Below are 16456 nucleotides of genomic sequence, written 5' to 3'. Positions count from 1 at the left end.
TTGAAGACAGATGCGAGCTAATATTACGCAGCAAACAAGTGACCTTGTACCTTGTCAGATCAGCTCAGGGCTTTAATTTTATTAACCACATTATCAAACTTGAGTTTCTAAATAATAAACTAAATAATGCTTCTGAATAATCATCCACACAAAACATTTATTTATTTATTTATTGGTTTTACAAGGCAGGGTTTCTCTGTATTGTTTTGGAGGCTGACGGTCCAGCCCGGCCTCGAACTCACAGAGATCCGCCTGCCTCTGCCTCCCGAGTGCTGGGATTAAAGGCATGCGCCGTGCACCACCACCGCCCGGCCACAAAACATTTATCAAAGCAAGGCGTTTGTTGAGCACCAGCCGTTATCAAGGACAGGGATACGAAAGGACAGAAGCAGTCTACAAATCCACGTTAGCTTGGCCGCAACATGGCTGAGAACTTAGGGTCGCTCGCTGGTTTAGAACTTCAGAACCACAAGCACAACCTGCCCCCTCCTTGTGTCTCAGCAGGCCTGACATTTGTGTCTCTTCCTCTTAGATACTAGCTCGTTCCTTGCATGGTGCAGAGGGTTCAAGCCTTGGGAGCAAGTGGCTGCCCCAGCCTGGGGAAGCGGGAACTTCCTTCTAGTTCAGAGGCTGAAACCTGCGGTGTGTATCATTGCAGCTCAGGTGCCCTGCCTCAGGGTGGCCCCTGATTACTTTTCGTCCCTCCTTCTACCCACGTGCCTGGCGGATCATCCCGATTTTATTCAGTAAGACATGCCCCAGACGTGCTTGAACTAAGTTTCCTTTCCCTGCCTCAATTCCCTACCTGGCAGGGAAACTGTACACACACACACACACACACACACACACACACACACACACACACACACACACACACACACACACATGCACACACACACGTGCACAGCTGCACAGTTTCAGGAGTGTCATGACAGTGCAAGGGTCAACTCCCATAGCGGCACATGGTGCCAGAGTGAAACCCCAGCAGTGAGCAGTATAAAGATGGTGGACAGTACCAGACCCCCCTGCTCACCCAGTGAACACACAGAAATCTACAGGTCTGTCAGCCTCTGACCGTGCGGCTTGCTTTCATGCTGTCTTGAGTAAGGGAGTGAGTGACCAAAGTGCTGAGCTGATTTTATTAGATTCATATATATGTATATATGTATATACATAATAAAGATGACTATTATGGTTAACCTTCATTGACCTTCATTGTCAGTGTGCCAGCATCTGGAATCACCTATGATGTACCAGATGTGTTTGTGTTACGGTTGCCTGCTCCAGGGTATCTGAAACCTCTGGCCTCCATGGGCAACTGTGCTCATGTATGCAAATCCGCACTCATACATACAACTAAAAATAATAAAATCGATCTTAATAAAAGGATAAAGGTAACGTGCTTGGGGCATCAGATAGACAAAGGTTAGACTTGTGATGACAGTTTTGTCACTTGGAGGAGACTCAAGATCACTCAGGAGGCAAACCTCTGGTGTCCTTGAGTTTTCGGAGACGTTTAACTGAGGAGGGGAGATCCACCCTGATGTGGGTGGCTCATCCCACGGGCTGGAGTCCCAGACTGAATAAAGAGAACGGAGCCAAGCACCTGTGACCACCTCTCTCTGCTTCCTGACTATGCATGGAGTGTGACTGCCTCCGTCACTGCTGTCAAACCTGGAGATGCTCTCTGCTGCCACCGTGCTCCAGTTGTGATGGCCGAGTGTCATCTTTTCCTGGAGATCTCTCTACTGCCACTGTGCTCCAGTTGTGATGGCCGAGTGTTATCTTTTCCTGGAGATGCTCCCTGCTGCCACCGTGCTCCGGTTGTGATGGCCGAGTGTCATCTTTTCCTGGAGATGCTCCCTGCTGCCACCGTGCTCCGGTTGTGATGGCCGAGTGTTATCTTTTCCTGGAGATGCTCCCTGCTGCCACCGTGCTCCGGTTGTGATGGCATGAGTGTCATCTTTTCCTGGAGATGCTCTCTGCTGCCATGTGATGGCCGAGTGTTATCTTTTCCTGGAGATGCTCTCTGCTGCCATCATGCTCCGGTTGTGATGGCCGAGTGTCATCTTTTTGACTGGTATATTTGAAAGTGTGTATGAAGTCACCTTCCTTTTTAATGAGCATACGTCGTAACACTACAGTGGACTCCGCTGGTCAATGTTCTCCCACTTCCAATCTGACCCAGTCGCACTGAAGTGTGAATACAGCAGGAGTTGGAATTTCTGTTGTGCAGAAGAAATGGAAACCCAAGGAGCTGATTAGGACCTCTGACAGCAGAGCTCACGCCCAGGGCTTCTGAGTCAGCAAGCTGTTTTAGCACACTTGTTCTGTTTTACAGGGTATCTGCATCTCAGTGCTCATTTCCAAGCGAGGCTAGAAAAAGTTACCCCCATGTGTCTCATGGGCCACCAGGAGCAAGCTCTGGTGATGACAAAGCAGAAAGAAGGCTCAGGTGTTTCCCTGAACAACATTGGCCATTTTTATCCACAAGACCAAGTGGGGAGGAAACACTTTTTCACGGCAAGAAATGCAAACTCAGACCTTCACATTACATAAGCTGGAGTTCAGGAGAGGTCGTTCTACGGTTCCCACTGCAAGGCTCACGCTGCCGACACTGCCTCGGGAGGGAATTAGTCTTGCTTTTCCCACTTCACAGAAACAAACACAGGAACCAAAAAGACAGGCATTAAAATCTGTAAGTTTATTTGTGGAATGCTTTAAAACAAAACAAAACAAAACAAAATTCAAAGAGCAAATACACACAAAGCTACTTTGCAAAGCGATTTACACGTAAGAGTTTCTCTAGGCCAGAGAAACTGACTCTGCCCCTGCAGGGCTGATACAGACCATGGCACTCTTGTGAAGAGCAGCTTTACAGTGTGTCGGACACGAACAGTGCCGGACCTTAGTCATCCTCCAAGAGGAATGCAGCACTGATCCCCAGGCCATCGTCGCCTTCCAGCTCCTTCTCATAGTCTTCAGTGACAGATGGGTCACGAGCTTTTCCTTGGTTCCTGTTAGTCTTATGAGTACAGAGTGCGTTGTTTTTCTCTTGGATCTCAGAATGTGAGCTGGAAGTGGCTTTTCTCTCCAGAGCATGTTGTAGGCAGCTATAAAACCTGTAAATAATTAAATATATGGTTACATATATGGGCATTCTGAAAGTGAATGACTGAAACACACCTAGAACTGATCTATTTTTTATGCTTGATGGTGTCGTGTCCTAGCCTTACAAATCATAAAGTCAAATAGTTAAATCTTTCTTTGCCTTCATCACTATAAAAATGTGTTTTCTCTCTTTAAGAGAGACCCATCTGGTCCAGTGCTGTTCCCGTCTCTGCATGAGGCAAGCCCCCTTCTCTCCTTCAGCTCCTTCCACCACAGGGATCTTCTTAGAAGCCTTGCCCCAGGGCCTGGCAGAGGTTCCCTGCACCACACTTCTAACTGCTCTGGTGACTTTAACAGCACCTCCTCTTGGAGACTCGGTGACTCCCAGGCCCGTCTTGGGCATTCACCATTCCTTGGACAGAGCTGCAGTTCCTCGGTGCCCATCAGAATGCCCAGCTGCGCTGCTGCAAAAGCTAAGGCTCTACCCTGGCCTCATTTCTCAACCACAGCGCTGAGCAGTCCTTCGCAGTTCACGGGTGTCTACGCGAGTGCTTTCTGTAAGAATGCATACGTAGATAGCCATCCTCACCCAGTCTACTTCTTTTATGACAATACATGGGACACTGTTAATTTCTGGCGTCCTAGTGACAAGAACCACACTGTCTAACCTAGGAGAGACTGAGGTCAGCGCTGGGATGGGTTAGCTGTGCAGTTTTCGTCTGATGTGGAGCAGAGATGGGAGCGGCAGCGGACAAAAGGACGGCCAGAAAAGTTTAGCAACGCTTGACTTACTCAGTCACTTACCGGTGTTGAGAGCACCTGCTAGTTACAGCAAATACCCGCAGAGACTTAAATACAAGAACTCAAACAAACAACAACAAAATAGGGAAACGTCACCAGACCGAATTTGGCAATGGTTTCTTTCTTGGGCTTAGTACCAAAAACAGGCAACAAAAGAAAATCAGACAAATAGCTTCATAAGGATCTAAAACTCATGTAAACACACTGCTGATAGTGAAAAGGAAGCCCGCAGGACCTGCCAATCACACATCTGCTGAGCATCCAGCACACAGAGGAAATCCTACAACTCGGGGGAAAACAACAATCCAATTAAGACTTGGACAAGGACTTGAGCAGACGCGAGTAAAGATGACAGATATACGGCATGTGCTGAATATCACGAAACGCCAGAGAACACAAGCTGAGAGTCTACTGAGGCGTCTCCGCACACTACCCTGCTGCTGTTGGCAAGGACGGAGCTTGGAGTTCTCACGGCTGGTGACGAAGCAAGACGGTGCAGCTGCTGTGGATGGCGGGGCGTGGCATGGATGGCATGGATGGCGGGGTGTGGCTCCTCAGGAAGTTAAATGTGGACTTACTACGCTATTCCAGTTCTGAGTGCATACCCAAGAGAACTGAGGGGAGATGAGTGTGTGTTTGGAGGCCAGTCCTCGGGGCAGCGACATTCCCCACAGGTGAAAGCTGTAAGCAACTGTCTGTCAACAGATTGCAGGGTATTGTGGCTTCTTCTAATGCTTTATTATTCAATAAAGCTTGGGAGTCAAATGTTAGATCCACGGAGTGATGGAGGAGCAAAGATCACTTCTCCACCTTTCCTATCAAAAAAGACCACGCATCTCTTCAGCCTTGTTCACTGTGCCCTTCTATCTCCTCTGAGTTGAGTAGGCCAGAAAACTCAATGGACTACTCCATGGGTGGTCCCGGGGTGAAAACACACAAAAAGTCCCCAGCAACAACAGGGAAACTAAATGTGGCCCATAAGCACAATGGAGGTTACCAGTCTGAAAAGGAGTAGTGACTGATGCATGGGACAGTACAGTAGAGCCCCTAGGGTTGGCTGATCAGGGAATGTAGCTCAGTGGTAGGCCTCTTATAAAGCATGCACAAGGCCTCAGGTTCAATACCCAGTACTGTGACAAACAAAATCACCACCACAACTTAAGGCAGTAGAATAACAAAGGACAGATTGCACAACCAAGTGGTAGACTAGCCAAGCTCACACACAGAAAACGGCATGCTCAGAGCAGCTGCAGGATAGAGAGGGAGGCCGTGCTCAGTGGACACAGCTTCTGTTTACGACGATGAAAGTCTGGAGATGGATGGTGGTGACAGTTTCTAATGGTGCGGATGCACACAACGCCATTGGTTAAAATGGGAAATTTCTGTTACACATATTTTACCACAGTAAAAAAGATTAAAAAAAAATCAACCACTGGAAACAGATTCAATTACTTTGCCTTTCTGATTTCTTTATTCTTAATAATATTATATGCCAATATATTCAGCCCTTTATTCTGTTTCATTTAATATGTTATTACACAGTTGACGAAAAGAAGAGCATGGGTAACTTCTTTCTAGTCAGGGCTACATGGCTTCGTCGGACCCAGGTCCAGACCTGGTGTTAACAGACAGAGACCCCTCCGGAGGCAGATCTACAAACTTGGAGTTTTCCACCTGGAAATCATTATGTTTGAAACAGTTTTTGGTGTCTGTTGGTCCCTGTCTCTTCCAGCCTCCAGATGCCACAGGCTCTCGGCTGTTCTGCCGGCTGAGTCCCCACAGAGAAGCAGGCATGGGAGCTATTTTTCACAAACATGACCATGACCTTTTCTCTATTAAAAGTGTTTTAGGGTTTGAGGAGATGGCTCACGAGTAACAGTGCAAAAGCATCAAGGCCTGAGTTCAGATCCCAGCACCCACATCAAAGGCTCGCAACTGTCTGTGAGCCTGCAGCAGCCCCGTGAGAAGCAGAGGCTGGAGGGCAGCTAGGGCTGTCTGTCCCCATCCCAGCCCCAGGTTCAGTGAGAGACCCTGTTCCAAGGCAGACAGTGAGAGAGCAGGACACAAGACTTCACATACATACGCATGCTTGCACACATGTGCAGATACCACACACATACACAGGCACACCGGCACACATGTGGAGATACCATACACACACAGGCACACTTGTACACATGTGCAGATGCTACACACACATATACCACACATACATAGGCACACCTGATCATATGTGCAGATACTACACATACACACATATCACACATACACAGACAAGCTTGTACACACATCATAGACATACCTATCACACAAAATGTACATATCTGCACACTACACATACTACTCTCATTCATACATGTGTGCACACGTGACCAAACAGACATCACACTCATGCAAATGTATGCACACTGACACATGAGCATGCCATGTACACATATGTCAAACCCACATGTATGTATGCACACATCTAACAATACACACAAAATATTTTTAAGTACTTAGCTCCTAACTATGTGGTGAGATGAGACTCTTGTAGCTATCTGAACCATGATGACTTGTCCCTGCCCCCATGCTCACCCACTGGTGTTGATTTGACGGCCTTTCTTCTTCTAAGACCGGCGTTCTGTCGCTGCATCTGGCTGATGTGCAGATAGCTCCCAGGGGAGCACCCTAATTTACTCACATGCTCTGAATTCACACGTAATCTTGTAATCAGGATCTTAAGACACTTTTTACCCTTCTTTAATTTTTCACTGATTTTATATGATGAGTCTAGCTCTCTTGATAGCGGCACGCAGACTATCATCTCAAAATACATTTTTGAGTCAACGGATTCAACTCATAATTTGATTTTATGGTTGGTGAGCATGGCTCAATTAACTTCCCCAGGTGTATAGTTAGTTGGTCTTGGGCTATATTTATAATCTTGTTGAAATTCAGTGCAGAATATAGAGAAACTGAGCCATCACTTCTTGTGTCTGCACAAACAGCCCCAGGGGAGCGCCGCCTACAGACATTAAACTTTGTTGGCCGTAAGCATCTGTGTACAGTTCTTGTCTGCAGTCTGGTGGTATGTGTCAGGTGACTAGCTGAAAGATTCACTTTGGTTAGAACGTCCATACTCTGCGGCCAGGGTTTATGAGCAATTTTTCTAAACAAGTATCTGCCTACGACAATGCTCTGAGATAGCCACTGTGTGTGAAGAATCGGCCTCTGTCCCTGCGTCTCGTCTGGCATAGGTCACACAGCTCTCCAGGGGAAGCTTCATTAATTCTAGGAATTCTATGCTTCCAGGTGGAGATGAAGAGAAGGGCTCTCCTGTCTTGAAAGCCCACAAGAGTCACCGAGCAAGGCCTGCCACAAAGCACACGCTGTTCAATGATATCAGAAACGGTTCTCTGAGCTAGCATTTCCCCAGGTTAGAGATGACACAATCAAAAAAAAAAAAAAAAAAAAAAGACAGTGACTTGGTAGAACTGAGTGACTGAGTGGAGGAACTTGGTGGCATGGATGGGGGAGAACCCAGGCCGCTGTGGGGACTAGATCCCACTGCTATCACTGGCCCCTTCTGTCTTAGCTGCAGGTGGAAATCTCTAGGTAGTTAAGGGGTTCAGGCATGGGTCTCTTTTGCAGTGTATGGACACGACGTTGACACCAAAACTGACATGAGAGACAGATATCCTGTGTCTCGTTCTGAGATCAGGTCTGGGGCATGGGGGCTGCACAGGTCTTGAATAAATACAGAGGCAATGAAGATGGAAAGAAAAGTGAATGAAGAGATATTTAGGCAGTGATGGGATGGGAGACAGGGAAATTACAAACAAGGTCAAAATGCCCATCACTCTGTAACCTGGAAATGTACAGCTTGGGCTGGTGAGCTACAGGGAGACAGCTCACGGGTAAAAGCACCTGCCACACACATCTGATGGTCCGAACTTAGTCTCTGAAACCCACGTAACCCACAAAGTTGTCATCTGACCTCCACCACAGCATGCTTTGGTACATACATACACACACACACACACACACACACACACACACACACACACACACACACACACACACACACAAAGCCCTCAAACGCCAAAACACACATGTACACCCTCACTGGAGGATCCAGAGGCGCAGTTTGCCCACATGGCAGGCAGTGTTCACAGAAAACCCTGCTAAAATGGAGCTGTGCATTAGCCCATTTGCCAGATGGTACAGTGGAGGAGCAAGAACAGAGAGATGTGAATGGAAACCCAGTCTTCCTCCCTATGACACAATTCCATGTTGGCTCTATGGCAACCGCTGCCTGCTGAACTATCCCAGGGTCTAAGATGCAGTGTGCGCAACTTCCCTTCAGTGTGTTCCTACAGCTGTTGGAGACGTTCCCAAATGGTTGGTCACTCTCTCTGTAGTAGTGTCCTGGTGGTCACGTCTAGCTGTCTCTGCAAAGCCTCCTTTGCAATTTTGGAGTATCCATCAACAGCATGCTCCAGCCACACTGATGGCCTCAAGCATCTTTCTTTCCACAGGAGGTATACAACTGCACAAGCAGTTCGGATTACAAACTTGTTTTTCAAGAATGACATAGGCATATATGAATAACATAGAAATAAATCATTATCTTACCTTTCGATTCTTTTCTTGTTTTCCTCCATTTTCTGATTTGCTATAGTTAACAGGAACTCAATATATTCCTCTGTCACCATCAGTTTTCCCTTATGGCTTAAGGGGACTTCTAATCCATGTGTACTCCGGACAGCCTAGAAGAGAAAGCAGCATAGACATGAAGAACAGAGCCCAGGGAGAGAGAGAGAGAGAGAGGTCTGAGACAGGGCTCAGTTAACGCCCATTAGGGCATGGAGGCCCTTGATGTGACATAATTTAGTTAAACTCAAACAAATCAAAAGAGATGAAACAGATTTCTTATCACCTGCAGTGTCTTCTCCAGAAGGGCATCTATACATCTTTTTTCAGGGAATCGGGTAATAGCAACGAATTCAATAACTCTGAACAGTTTCAATCCCACTACAGCTAAGAAAGCTTCAGCCCATGGTTTAAAGGAAAGAAACAAACCATTCGTAGAGGACTCGAGGAAAAATCCGAGTCTCTGGAGCTGACTATGGCAAGGGGCAAGCCATGCTCCCTCCATAATGCAGCACTGTGGTGACATATTGTCTGTGATCTAATAAAGTTTGCCTGCTCAACAGTCGGGCTGCCAACCTTAGGAACTCTGTCGAGGAAACAGTCGGCATATCTATTCCCCTGTGCATCCAAAAGCTGGGAAGAGGGTCGGGACAGAGCAAAAATCCTACAAAACCCACCAGTACTGAAGAATACAAATTCACATAGTGAGCCTTTACTGAGCTTCTCTGTAGCTGAGGCGACCCCCAAAGGAACACAGCCTCGCTCCCAATGTGGGAGGTCCTTCTGTAGGCTGCAAATATATGCTGCTTTTATTGGTTGATGAATAAAGCTGTTTTGACCAATGGCCAGGCAGATCAGAGCCAAGGGGAAATCCAAACAGAGTTAGGGAGAGAAAGAAGACAGAGTCACAGAGAAGCCATGTAGCCGCCAAAGAGGTAAGCCACAGACACAAGGTGATACACAGATCATTAAAAATGGGTTAATTTATAAGAAAGAGCTAGCCAGTAATAAGCCTGAGCCACTGGCCAAACAATTACACTTAGTATCAGCCTCTGGCTGCAGGGACCCAAGAGTGGGAGAGAAACCGGTCCAGGGGGACCAGCGGAAAAGAGAAAACTACATAGTTTCTGTCTCTAAGAGAGACAACCACACAGAACTGCAATGCAAATCGAGTGTTATGACAGAAAGAGCACATGAATCCACACACGCACAAACACAAGTGAAAAGTGCTCATAGCATGGCGCGCGCGCGCACACACACACACACACACACACACACACACACACACACACACACACACACACACACACACACACAGAGGTCAGGGAGGGCTGGGGAAGGCAGCCGACAGGACACGACCAACCACAGAAAGAGGAAATGCATGCTGAGCTCTGACTCAGGCACAGGGCCTGGCTGGCACAGAGGCAGACATGATCAGACCAGTGACTAACTGCACACGGGGGACAAAGGAGAGAAAGGTAAAGAAATGTCTGCGCTTTCCCTTGGGGACCAGAATCGTTGTGGAGCGAAGGCTTTGGTTTACTGTGTAGATGTTTCCTAAGTTCTTTGTAAGCCACCTCTATAGGGGAAATAAGCCATGTGTTAAAAATAGAGTCAGGAGAGCTAGAATATCAGGAATTTGACGTGCTCAAATATAGTGAGTGCTGCACAAACAGTGAACACAACAGGAGATCAGAAAGGGGGAAATTACTATGGACTGGATTGGCCAGAAAAGACAAAGAAGATATAGGATTTATATCTATAAAGGGGACCTTCTAGATTGAGGCTGGCAGACTTTTTCTGTGACACGCAGTGTCTGTTGCTACTCGCTTCTGAGGAAGTGGGCACAAAACAAGCTGTCCCCGTCGTGAACAGGAGGGAAGAGTCTGCTGGACCTCTGAGCAGACAGCGGTGTTAAACAACTCACTCAGATTACAAAGCACAGCTGTGGTCACAAGGTCACCAACACGGAGGACTTGATGCCCGTGAGGCTCTCAATGTGGCACAACCACATTTATTCCATTATCCCTTGATGACCCATGGTGCAGCCAGGAGAGCAGAGAATCAGGTTCAAAGTAAGCAGAGAAGGGGGGAGAGGAAACAGACCCAAATATAAATCCAAATTCAGGACTTTCTGGGGGGGGGGGGGGGGAAGAGCCTGCCACCTAAGGTCTGGGGACCGGATAACATGAGGCCTTCAGAGGAGGGACAGAAAGAGCAGGAGTGACCACAGGCAGCTCCAGTGACCTTATGCCACACCCACAGAACTGCTCTTGCCACCCGACCTTACCAGCATGGTCTTTCCTCGCTTCCCCACTGTGATGCCAGAGTTCCTGAAACCAGACTCAATGGCCACGGAATGCTGCAAGAAAACACAGCACCCCAAGTTACGCCAGCTAGCCAGATCCCCAGTTATGCCCCGTAAGTGGCGGGAACAGGTAACTGCAAAACCACTACTGTGTGGCCTTAGAGCCCCATCGTAATGCCTGCTATACATCCCTGAAGAGCAGTTCCGGAGATGTCACCAAGAGAGGGTAAAACAGGCATCTGGCCAGAGACCACGCACTAAAGCACATGACCAAACTGTTTGTGTTGGCAATGCAGAACGAGGTGTCCAGCTTGCGAACCTGAGTCAGCAGGGCTGATGTCCCCATGAGAGATCCTAGTGGAGTTCACCCACAGAGGAGAGGCCATGAGAGACACAGGAAGTAAGGCAGAGGGAGAGATCTTAGGAGAAACCACCCCTGACCTTTGACCTCCAGCACAGGAGAAACAAAGCATCCTTTGTTCCAGATCACTTACTATGTGGTATTTTATTATGGCATCCCTGCTAGACAGGCGTCCAGCATTTAAGATGCATGCCTCAGACATGCTATTCGCTTCCTACACTAACCCCTTTAAGACACCACCTGGCTGGCAGGTGCTTAGGCCAGACCTAAGACTTACTCCTTCACTTTTTCTATTTCCCAGCAGGCTGTCTGATCCCTGACAAATCAGATCCCTGTCTGATAAACCAAAAACTAAAACTGACTGTCACCTTCTCATGTTCTTTAGTGTCGCCTCAGGCCAGGCCACCACACTCCACGGAGACCCTGACTATACTGTGGCAGAATTGGGCTCTCAGAACACAACTGCACTAACCCCTTGCAACTCCCCCTTGACAGCAGGAATCTGACCTCCTCATTCTGGCCTACAGGACTCAGGTTCCTGGTCTCCATCTTTCTCTCTTCCTTCTAGGCCCTGTTCCTTCGGCTCCGGGAACACACCCAGCCCTGTCTGCTTCTGAGATTCTGCATTAGGAAATCTGAATCTGCTATAGGCCTAATTTTTTCTATTCTTTTCCAGTCTTACCTCCAGGAGCTTTCCTCAGAGGGGTTTGTGAGAGGCGCCTGCACACAGCTCTCCTTAGTTGCTCTGATATGCAAGGAACCGAGTGCTCTTGGTAAATTATATTTGTAATGAAACAACTCTGCATGTAAGCCAGTGACAGGCATAAAAATGCACAGAGAGACACCAAACGTGCAGTCCCTCAGACTGTCCTCCTAAAACTGGGCAAGGAAACCAAAGACACGGGCCTGTGAAATGTACATGTGGGATGCTGAGGAAGATGGTGGCCATGTGTGGGTATGTGTTTTACTTTCCCAGAGACTACCAGGAGTCCCTGCTCTTAATGCTCAATATAAATAGCTAGACTGACCAACCAGATGAAAACAATTAAATCAAAACATTAGCTGAATAAGCCAAAACCCAGTAATTTTACAGGGTGGCATAAGGCCTAAACTTAATTTTACCTGCAGATGTCTAAATTCAAGAGCAGGCATGAAACCTCACCAGGGTCTGTGCGTCCTGCAGTGTCCGGCACTGCACATGGAGGATAAATGGTTCAAACTTCAGGACAGCATTGCTGGTCGCACCCTTCAGAGCTGCCACCTGCATGAACCAAAGGGCAGCGTCAGGCTCCGCCCTGCCCCACCCTGCCCACTGTTTCCCTCTGACCTTCCCTCCGCATCCCTGGAAACTCTCACACTCACTGAGCACACATTGTCTATAGTAACTGTTTCCTCTGCTTTCTTGGCATTCTTCCATTGAAAACATTACTATATTCTTCTTCTTCTTTTTTTTCTTTTTTCTTTTTTTGAGACAGGGTTTCTCTATATTGCTTTGGATGCTGTCCTGGAACTCACTCTGTAGACCAGGCTGGCCTCAAACTCACAGAGATCCGCCTGCCTCTGCCTCCCGAGTGCTGGGATTAAAGGCGTGCGCCACCACTGCCTGTTCTTTACGTTTATTTATTGGATGGGGCAGGGAAAGACACCTGCCTGATACAACCTTTCATGTGCTCACCTAAGATTTCAGTCTCAGAGAACAGACAACTGAGCACAGCCATGAAGGCTGTGAAATCGATCCGCGACGTGTCATTATTTCTGGCACAGAAGCCAGCAATGCAGAGAGGGTGAATCCCTTCTTCTCCTTCCGTAACTTGTCCCAGGTTGCCAAAGTTACTGAATAACCGACTTGGAAGACTTGGATCCAATGTGTCAAATGCCTACAGCCTCTCTGCTGCTGACTCAGAGGCATGCTCTGCTGAGCTGCAGGCACACGGCCACTTCACACCACCGCCGCCTGCAGCCCAGCTCTCCACACCACCACCGCCTGCAGCCCAGCTCTCCACACCACCACCGCCTGCAGCCCAGCTCTCCACATCACCTCCTGCAGCCCAGCTCTCCACACCACCGCCGCCTGCAGCCCAGCAGGGCCAATGGAGTGAAAGCTCTCCAGGCTTCATCATCTTCAACCATTACAATAATACATGTTAATCTTCTATTCTTTCCGTACATATTTAATATAACAATGGATCTTAAATTTTATCCTTTAAACATTAAAAACTTACCACATCATCTTTCACACAAGGTCTGTGTGTGACCAGGAGCCAGCGGCAGTGCTGTTTCTGAATCCCAGAATCGTTTGTGCTCTAAAACAACAGACAACTTAATTATGGTATTTAACAAAACAAGTACACTGCGTTGCATAAGATGAGGGTTATCCTCAAGTTAATACTCATAAGGATTAATAAAAACAATTTGATATATTGTGGGGCAAAAATAACCTAGACGAAAAATCAACTCAAATAGCTTAGGGCGTGAATGGTAGCAGTACTTGTGTTTTCAGAAACACGGCCATGTTTTTTGTTGGCTTCCATTGTGCAGTGATGTTAGGGATGGAGCCCAAGACCTCACGAGTGGTAGGTGGGTACGCTTGCCACGGGGTCACATGCCATTTGGTCATGTTTTTGTTGGAAGAAAAGGATGCTGAAGGGTTACATGCTAACAGCATCTGATCATGAAGGACGAAGAAGGGAGGCGGCCACTAATGCTACATTAGACCCACCTGCAGAACAGTGACTAACCGTACATTAGACCCACCTGCAGAACACAACTAATGCTACGTTAGACCCACCTGCAGAACAGAACTAATGCTACATTAGACCCACCTGCAGAACAGTGACTAGCACTATGTTAGACCCACCTGCAGAACAGTGACTAACCGTACGTTAGACCCACCTGCAGAACAGAACTAATGCTACGTTAGACCCACCTGCAGAACAGAACTAATGCTGTTAGACCCACCTGCAGAACAGAACCAACCCTACGTTAGACCCACCTGCAGAACAGTGACTAACACTATGTTAGACCCACCTGCAGAACAGAACCAACCCTACGTTAGACGCACCTGCAGAACAGAACCAACACTACATTAGACCTACCATTGGCTGATACCTGTGATGGGTACGCCTTTGAACACTTTCCTTATCACTACGGGCGTAAATCTGTGGTTTCTATGACGGGGGATGTCCTGTATATGTTTCTCTTATTGGTTAATGAATAAAACACTCATTAGCCAGTAGGCAGACAGGGAGTACAGGCGGGATTACCAGACTAGGAGAATTCTGGAGAGAGGAAAGCAAAGACGCCAGGGAGTTGCCATGTAGCCACCAGGAAGATAGGATGCCTGGGCATTTATTCTCCAGTAAGTCAAGACCACATGGAAATACTTAGATTGCTAGAAATGGGTTAATAATTAAGAGAGAGCTAGCCAAAAAGAAGCCTGAGCCATCAGCCGAACAGCTTATAATTAATATAAGCCTCTGTGTGTTTACTTGGGACTAAATAGGTGTGGGACCAGGCAAAACAGAAACTTCTGTCCACAAATTCTACATTAGATTGTACTGGTAAAGAAGTTAGGACTAAAGGGTCAAAGATGTGAAATAGGTTATCATTACAATAGTGACATAAGCATTTTTTATTTGCAAATCCTAGGTATATACAAATCCTTCCCCGAGATACTTGGAAATAAAAGCAGGGAACCTGGTACATGGAGATGGCTGTACCTCTACCTATACAGGGGCTCAGGAGGGTACTCTGCCATCTGGTCTCGGGAGCACATGTTCTGAGTAGCTGGTGCTCGTAGTAGACTTCAGTAACCCGTACTTGACCTTGTGTTGGCTGCTGTAAACCTCAGAGTCACGTGAGTGGTCTACATATAACAAATTTACAGACTCTAATACCATGACTTGGGAATGCTCATCTGTGTTCCTCTTATCCTGGTTTTCAACTTTCCTAATAAGTCAGAGTGAAAATGAATACCAGTGAAGTATAGGACACGTGAGCCAAAAGGAGGCCCAAGAAAGGGTGCTAAGAGTAGCACGGTTCAGAGTGAGCAGTCACTGAGTGGGTGTCTACACCTCTGGGTGTTGGTAGAAGGGTGGAGCCGGGGGACTCAGGTCTCAGAGAGTGCGGGTACAGGGGAAGCATTACAGAAGAACTGCTATGCCAGAAGCTGAGGCAGGAGGATCACAGGTTCCAGGCTTCCTTGGTCTCGGGCATGTGTTCAAGACCAGCCTAGGCAACTTTGAAAGGTGTGAGGCCAGGAGGGGCTGGGGAGGCAGCTCGGCCGGGGGGCACCTGCCCGAGCACAAGCCGGGGCCAGGTTCACCTCTCAGGGCTGCACTCCAGGTGAGGACCCGAGCAAGACCAAAGCAGGAGAGGAACGAACGCCAAGGACACAGGAGTGCGGTTTTGGCAGTTAGTTAGAGCGGGGACCCGGCTGCTGGAGTTGGTACAGCATACAATTGGATCTTCTGGAGTCGGAAATGTGTCACAAAGTTCCAGCGAGAAAAAAAAAATCCTGCCTTACAAGGTCAAAAAAAAAAAAAAAAAAGACAAGCGTGCTAATGTGCAAGATGGTTTGGAGCAGAGAAAACAGTTTCAGAGACTCATTAGGAAAGGTCTGGAAAAAAAAATAGATGGGGCAGCGGTAGAGGGGGTGGGGCAGCGGTAGGAGGGACGAGAGGACGCATCCTTGGGGCTTCAGCCCGAGGCTTGGCCGTGTCCCCAGCCGCGCTCAGCCGCAGCCCCCCAGGGCCCGGGCCGGCCCGGCGACGCTCGCCCCGGGAGGGCGGGGAGCGAGGCCCGGGTGTGAGCCCCGCGGGCTGCCCGCACGCCACCCTGCCCCAGCTCCCACGCTCCCTGCGGATGGAGACCCCCTTCCCCCCGGCTGGGGCCGCCCGCGCCGCTCTCCCCGTTCCGGCAGCACCGACTGCCCGAGCCCGAGCCGGGCGGTGACGAGCAACCCCGGGGCCCGCTCACCCACCCCGTCCAGGAGGAGGACGCGGCCGGCGCAGGAGCTGGTGGTGAAGAACTCCTCCCGCGCGTTCAGCCGCTCCACCACCGGCGCCGCGTCCGCGTCCACGCTGCCCTTCCGGCTCAGGTCCGCCCGGCCCAGGCTCTGCGCCTTCCATCGCCCGAACTCCGCGAGGCGGGCCATGCGCCAGACGGCAACGGGCCCGTGGACGCTATGGGCGCGGCCATATTGTCGACCACGGTGGCCGGCGAGGACCAAACTTCACCAC

The 16456-nt window shown here is 48.6% G+C and overlaps 1 protein-coding gene across 2 annotated transcripts; it reads right to left on the bottom strand.

Moving 5' to 3' along the window:
- Nucleotides 1-2689: 2689 nt before the first annotated feature.
- Tyw3 (tRNA-yW synthesizing protein 3 homolog) lies at nt 2690-16439 on the bottom strand. Of its 2 annotated transcripts, none has more exons than XM_040751563.1 (6): nt 16198-16439; nt 13439-13519; nt 12379-12477; nt 10838-10909; nt 8530-8663; nt 2690-3122 (listed from the first exon to the last, which is right to left on the bottom strand). In XM_040751563.1, the coding sequence occupies exons 1-6, from the start codon at nt 16369-16371 to the stop codon at nt 2909-2911; spliced, it is 774 nt and encodes a 257-aa protein (XP_040607497.1). In that variant the 5' UTR covers nt 16372-16439; the 3' UTR covers nt 2690-2908. The 2 variants fall into 2 exon arrangements, with proteins under 2 accessions (XP_040607497.1, XP_040607496.1); XM_040751562.1 differs by lacking the exon at nt 16198-16439 and adding an exon at nt 13705-13891.
- Between the last annotated feature and the right edge of the window lie 17 nt (nt 16440-16456).

Source organism: Mesocricetus auratus, unplaced genomic scaffold, assembly GCF_017639785.1.
Source record: "Mesocricetus auratus isolate SY011 unplaced genomic scaffold, BCM_Maur_2.0 Super-Scaffold_100009, whole genome shotgun sequence".
In the NCBI taxonomy this organism is placed as follows: Eukaryota; Metazoa; Chordata; class Mammalia; order Rodentia; family Cricetidae; genus Mesocricetus; species Mesocricetus auratus.
The sequence above is the reverse complement of the archived record's forward strand: the minus strand, read 5'-3'. Positions and strand labels throughout refer to the sequence as shown.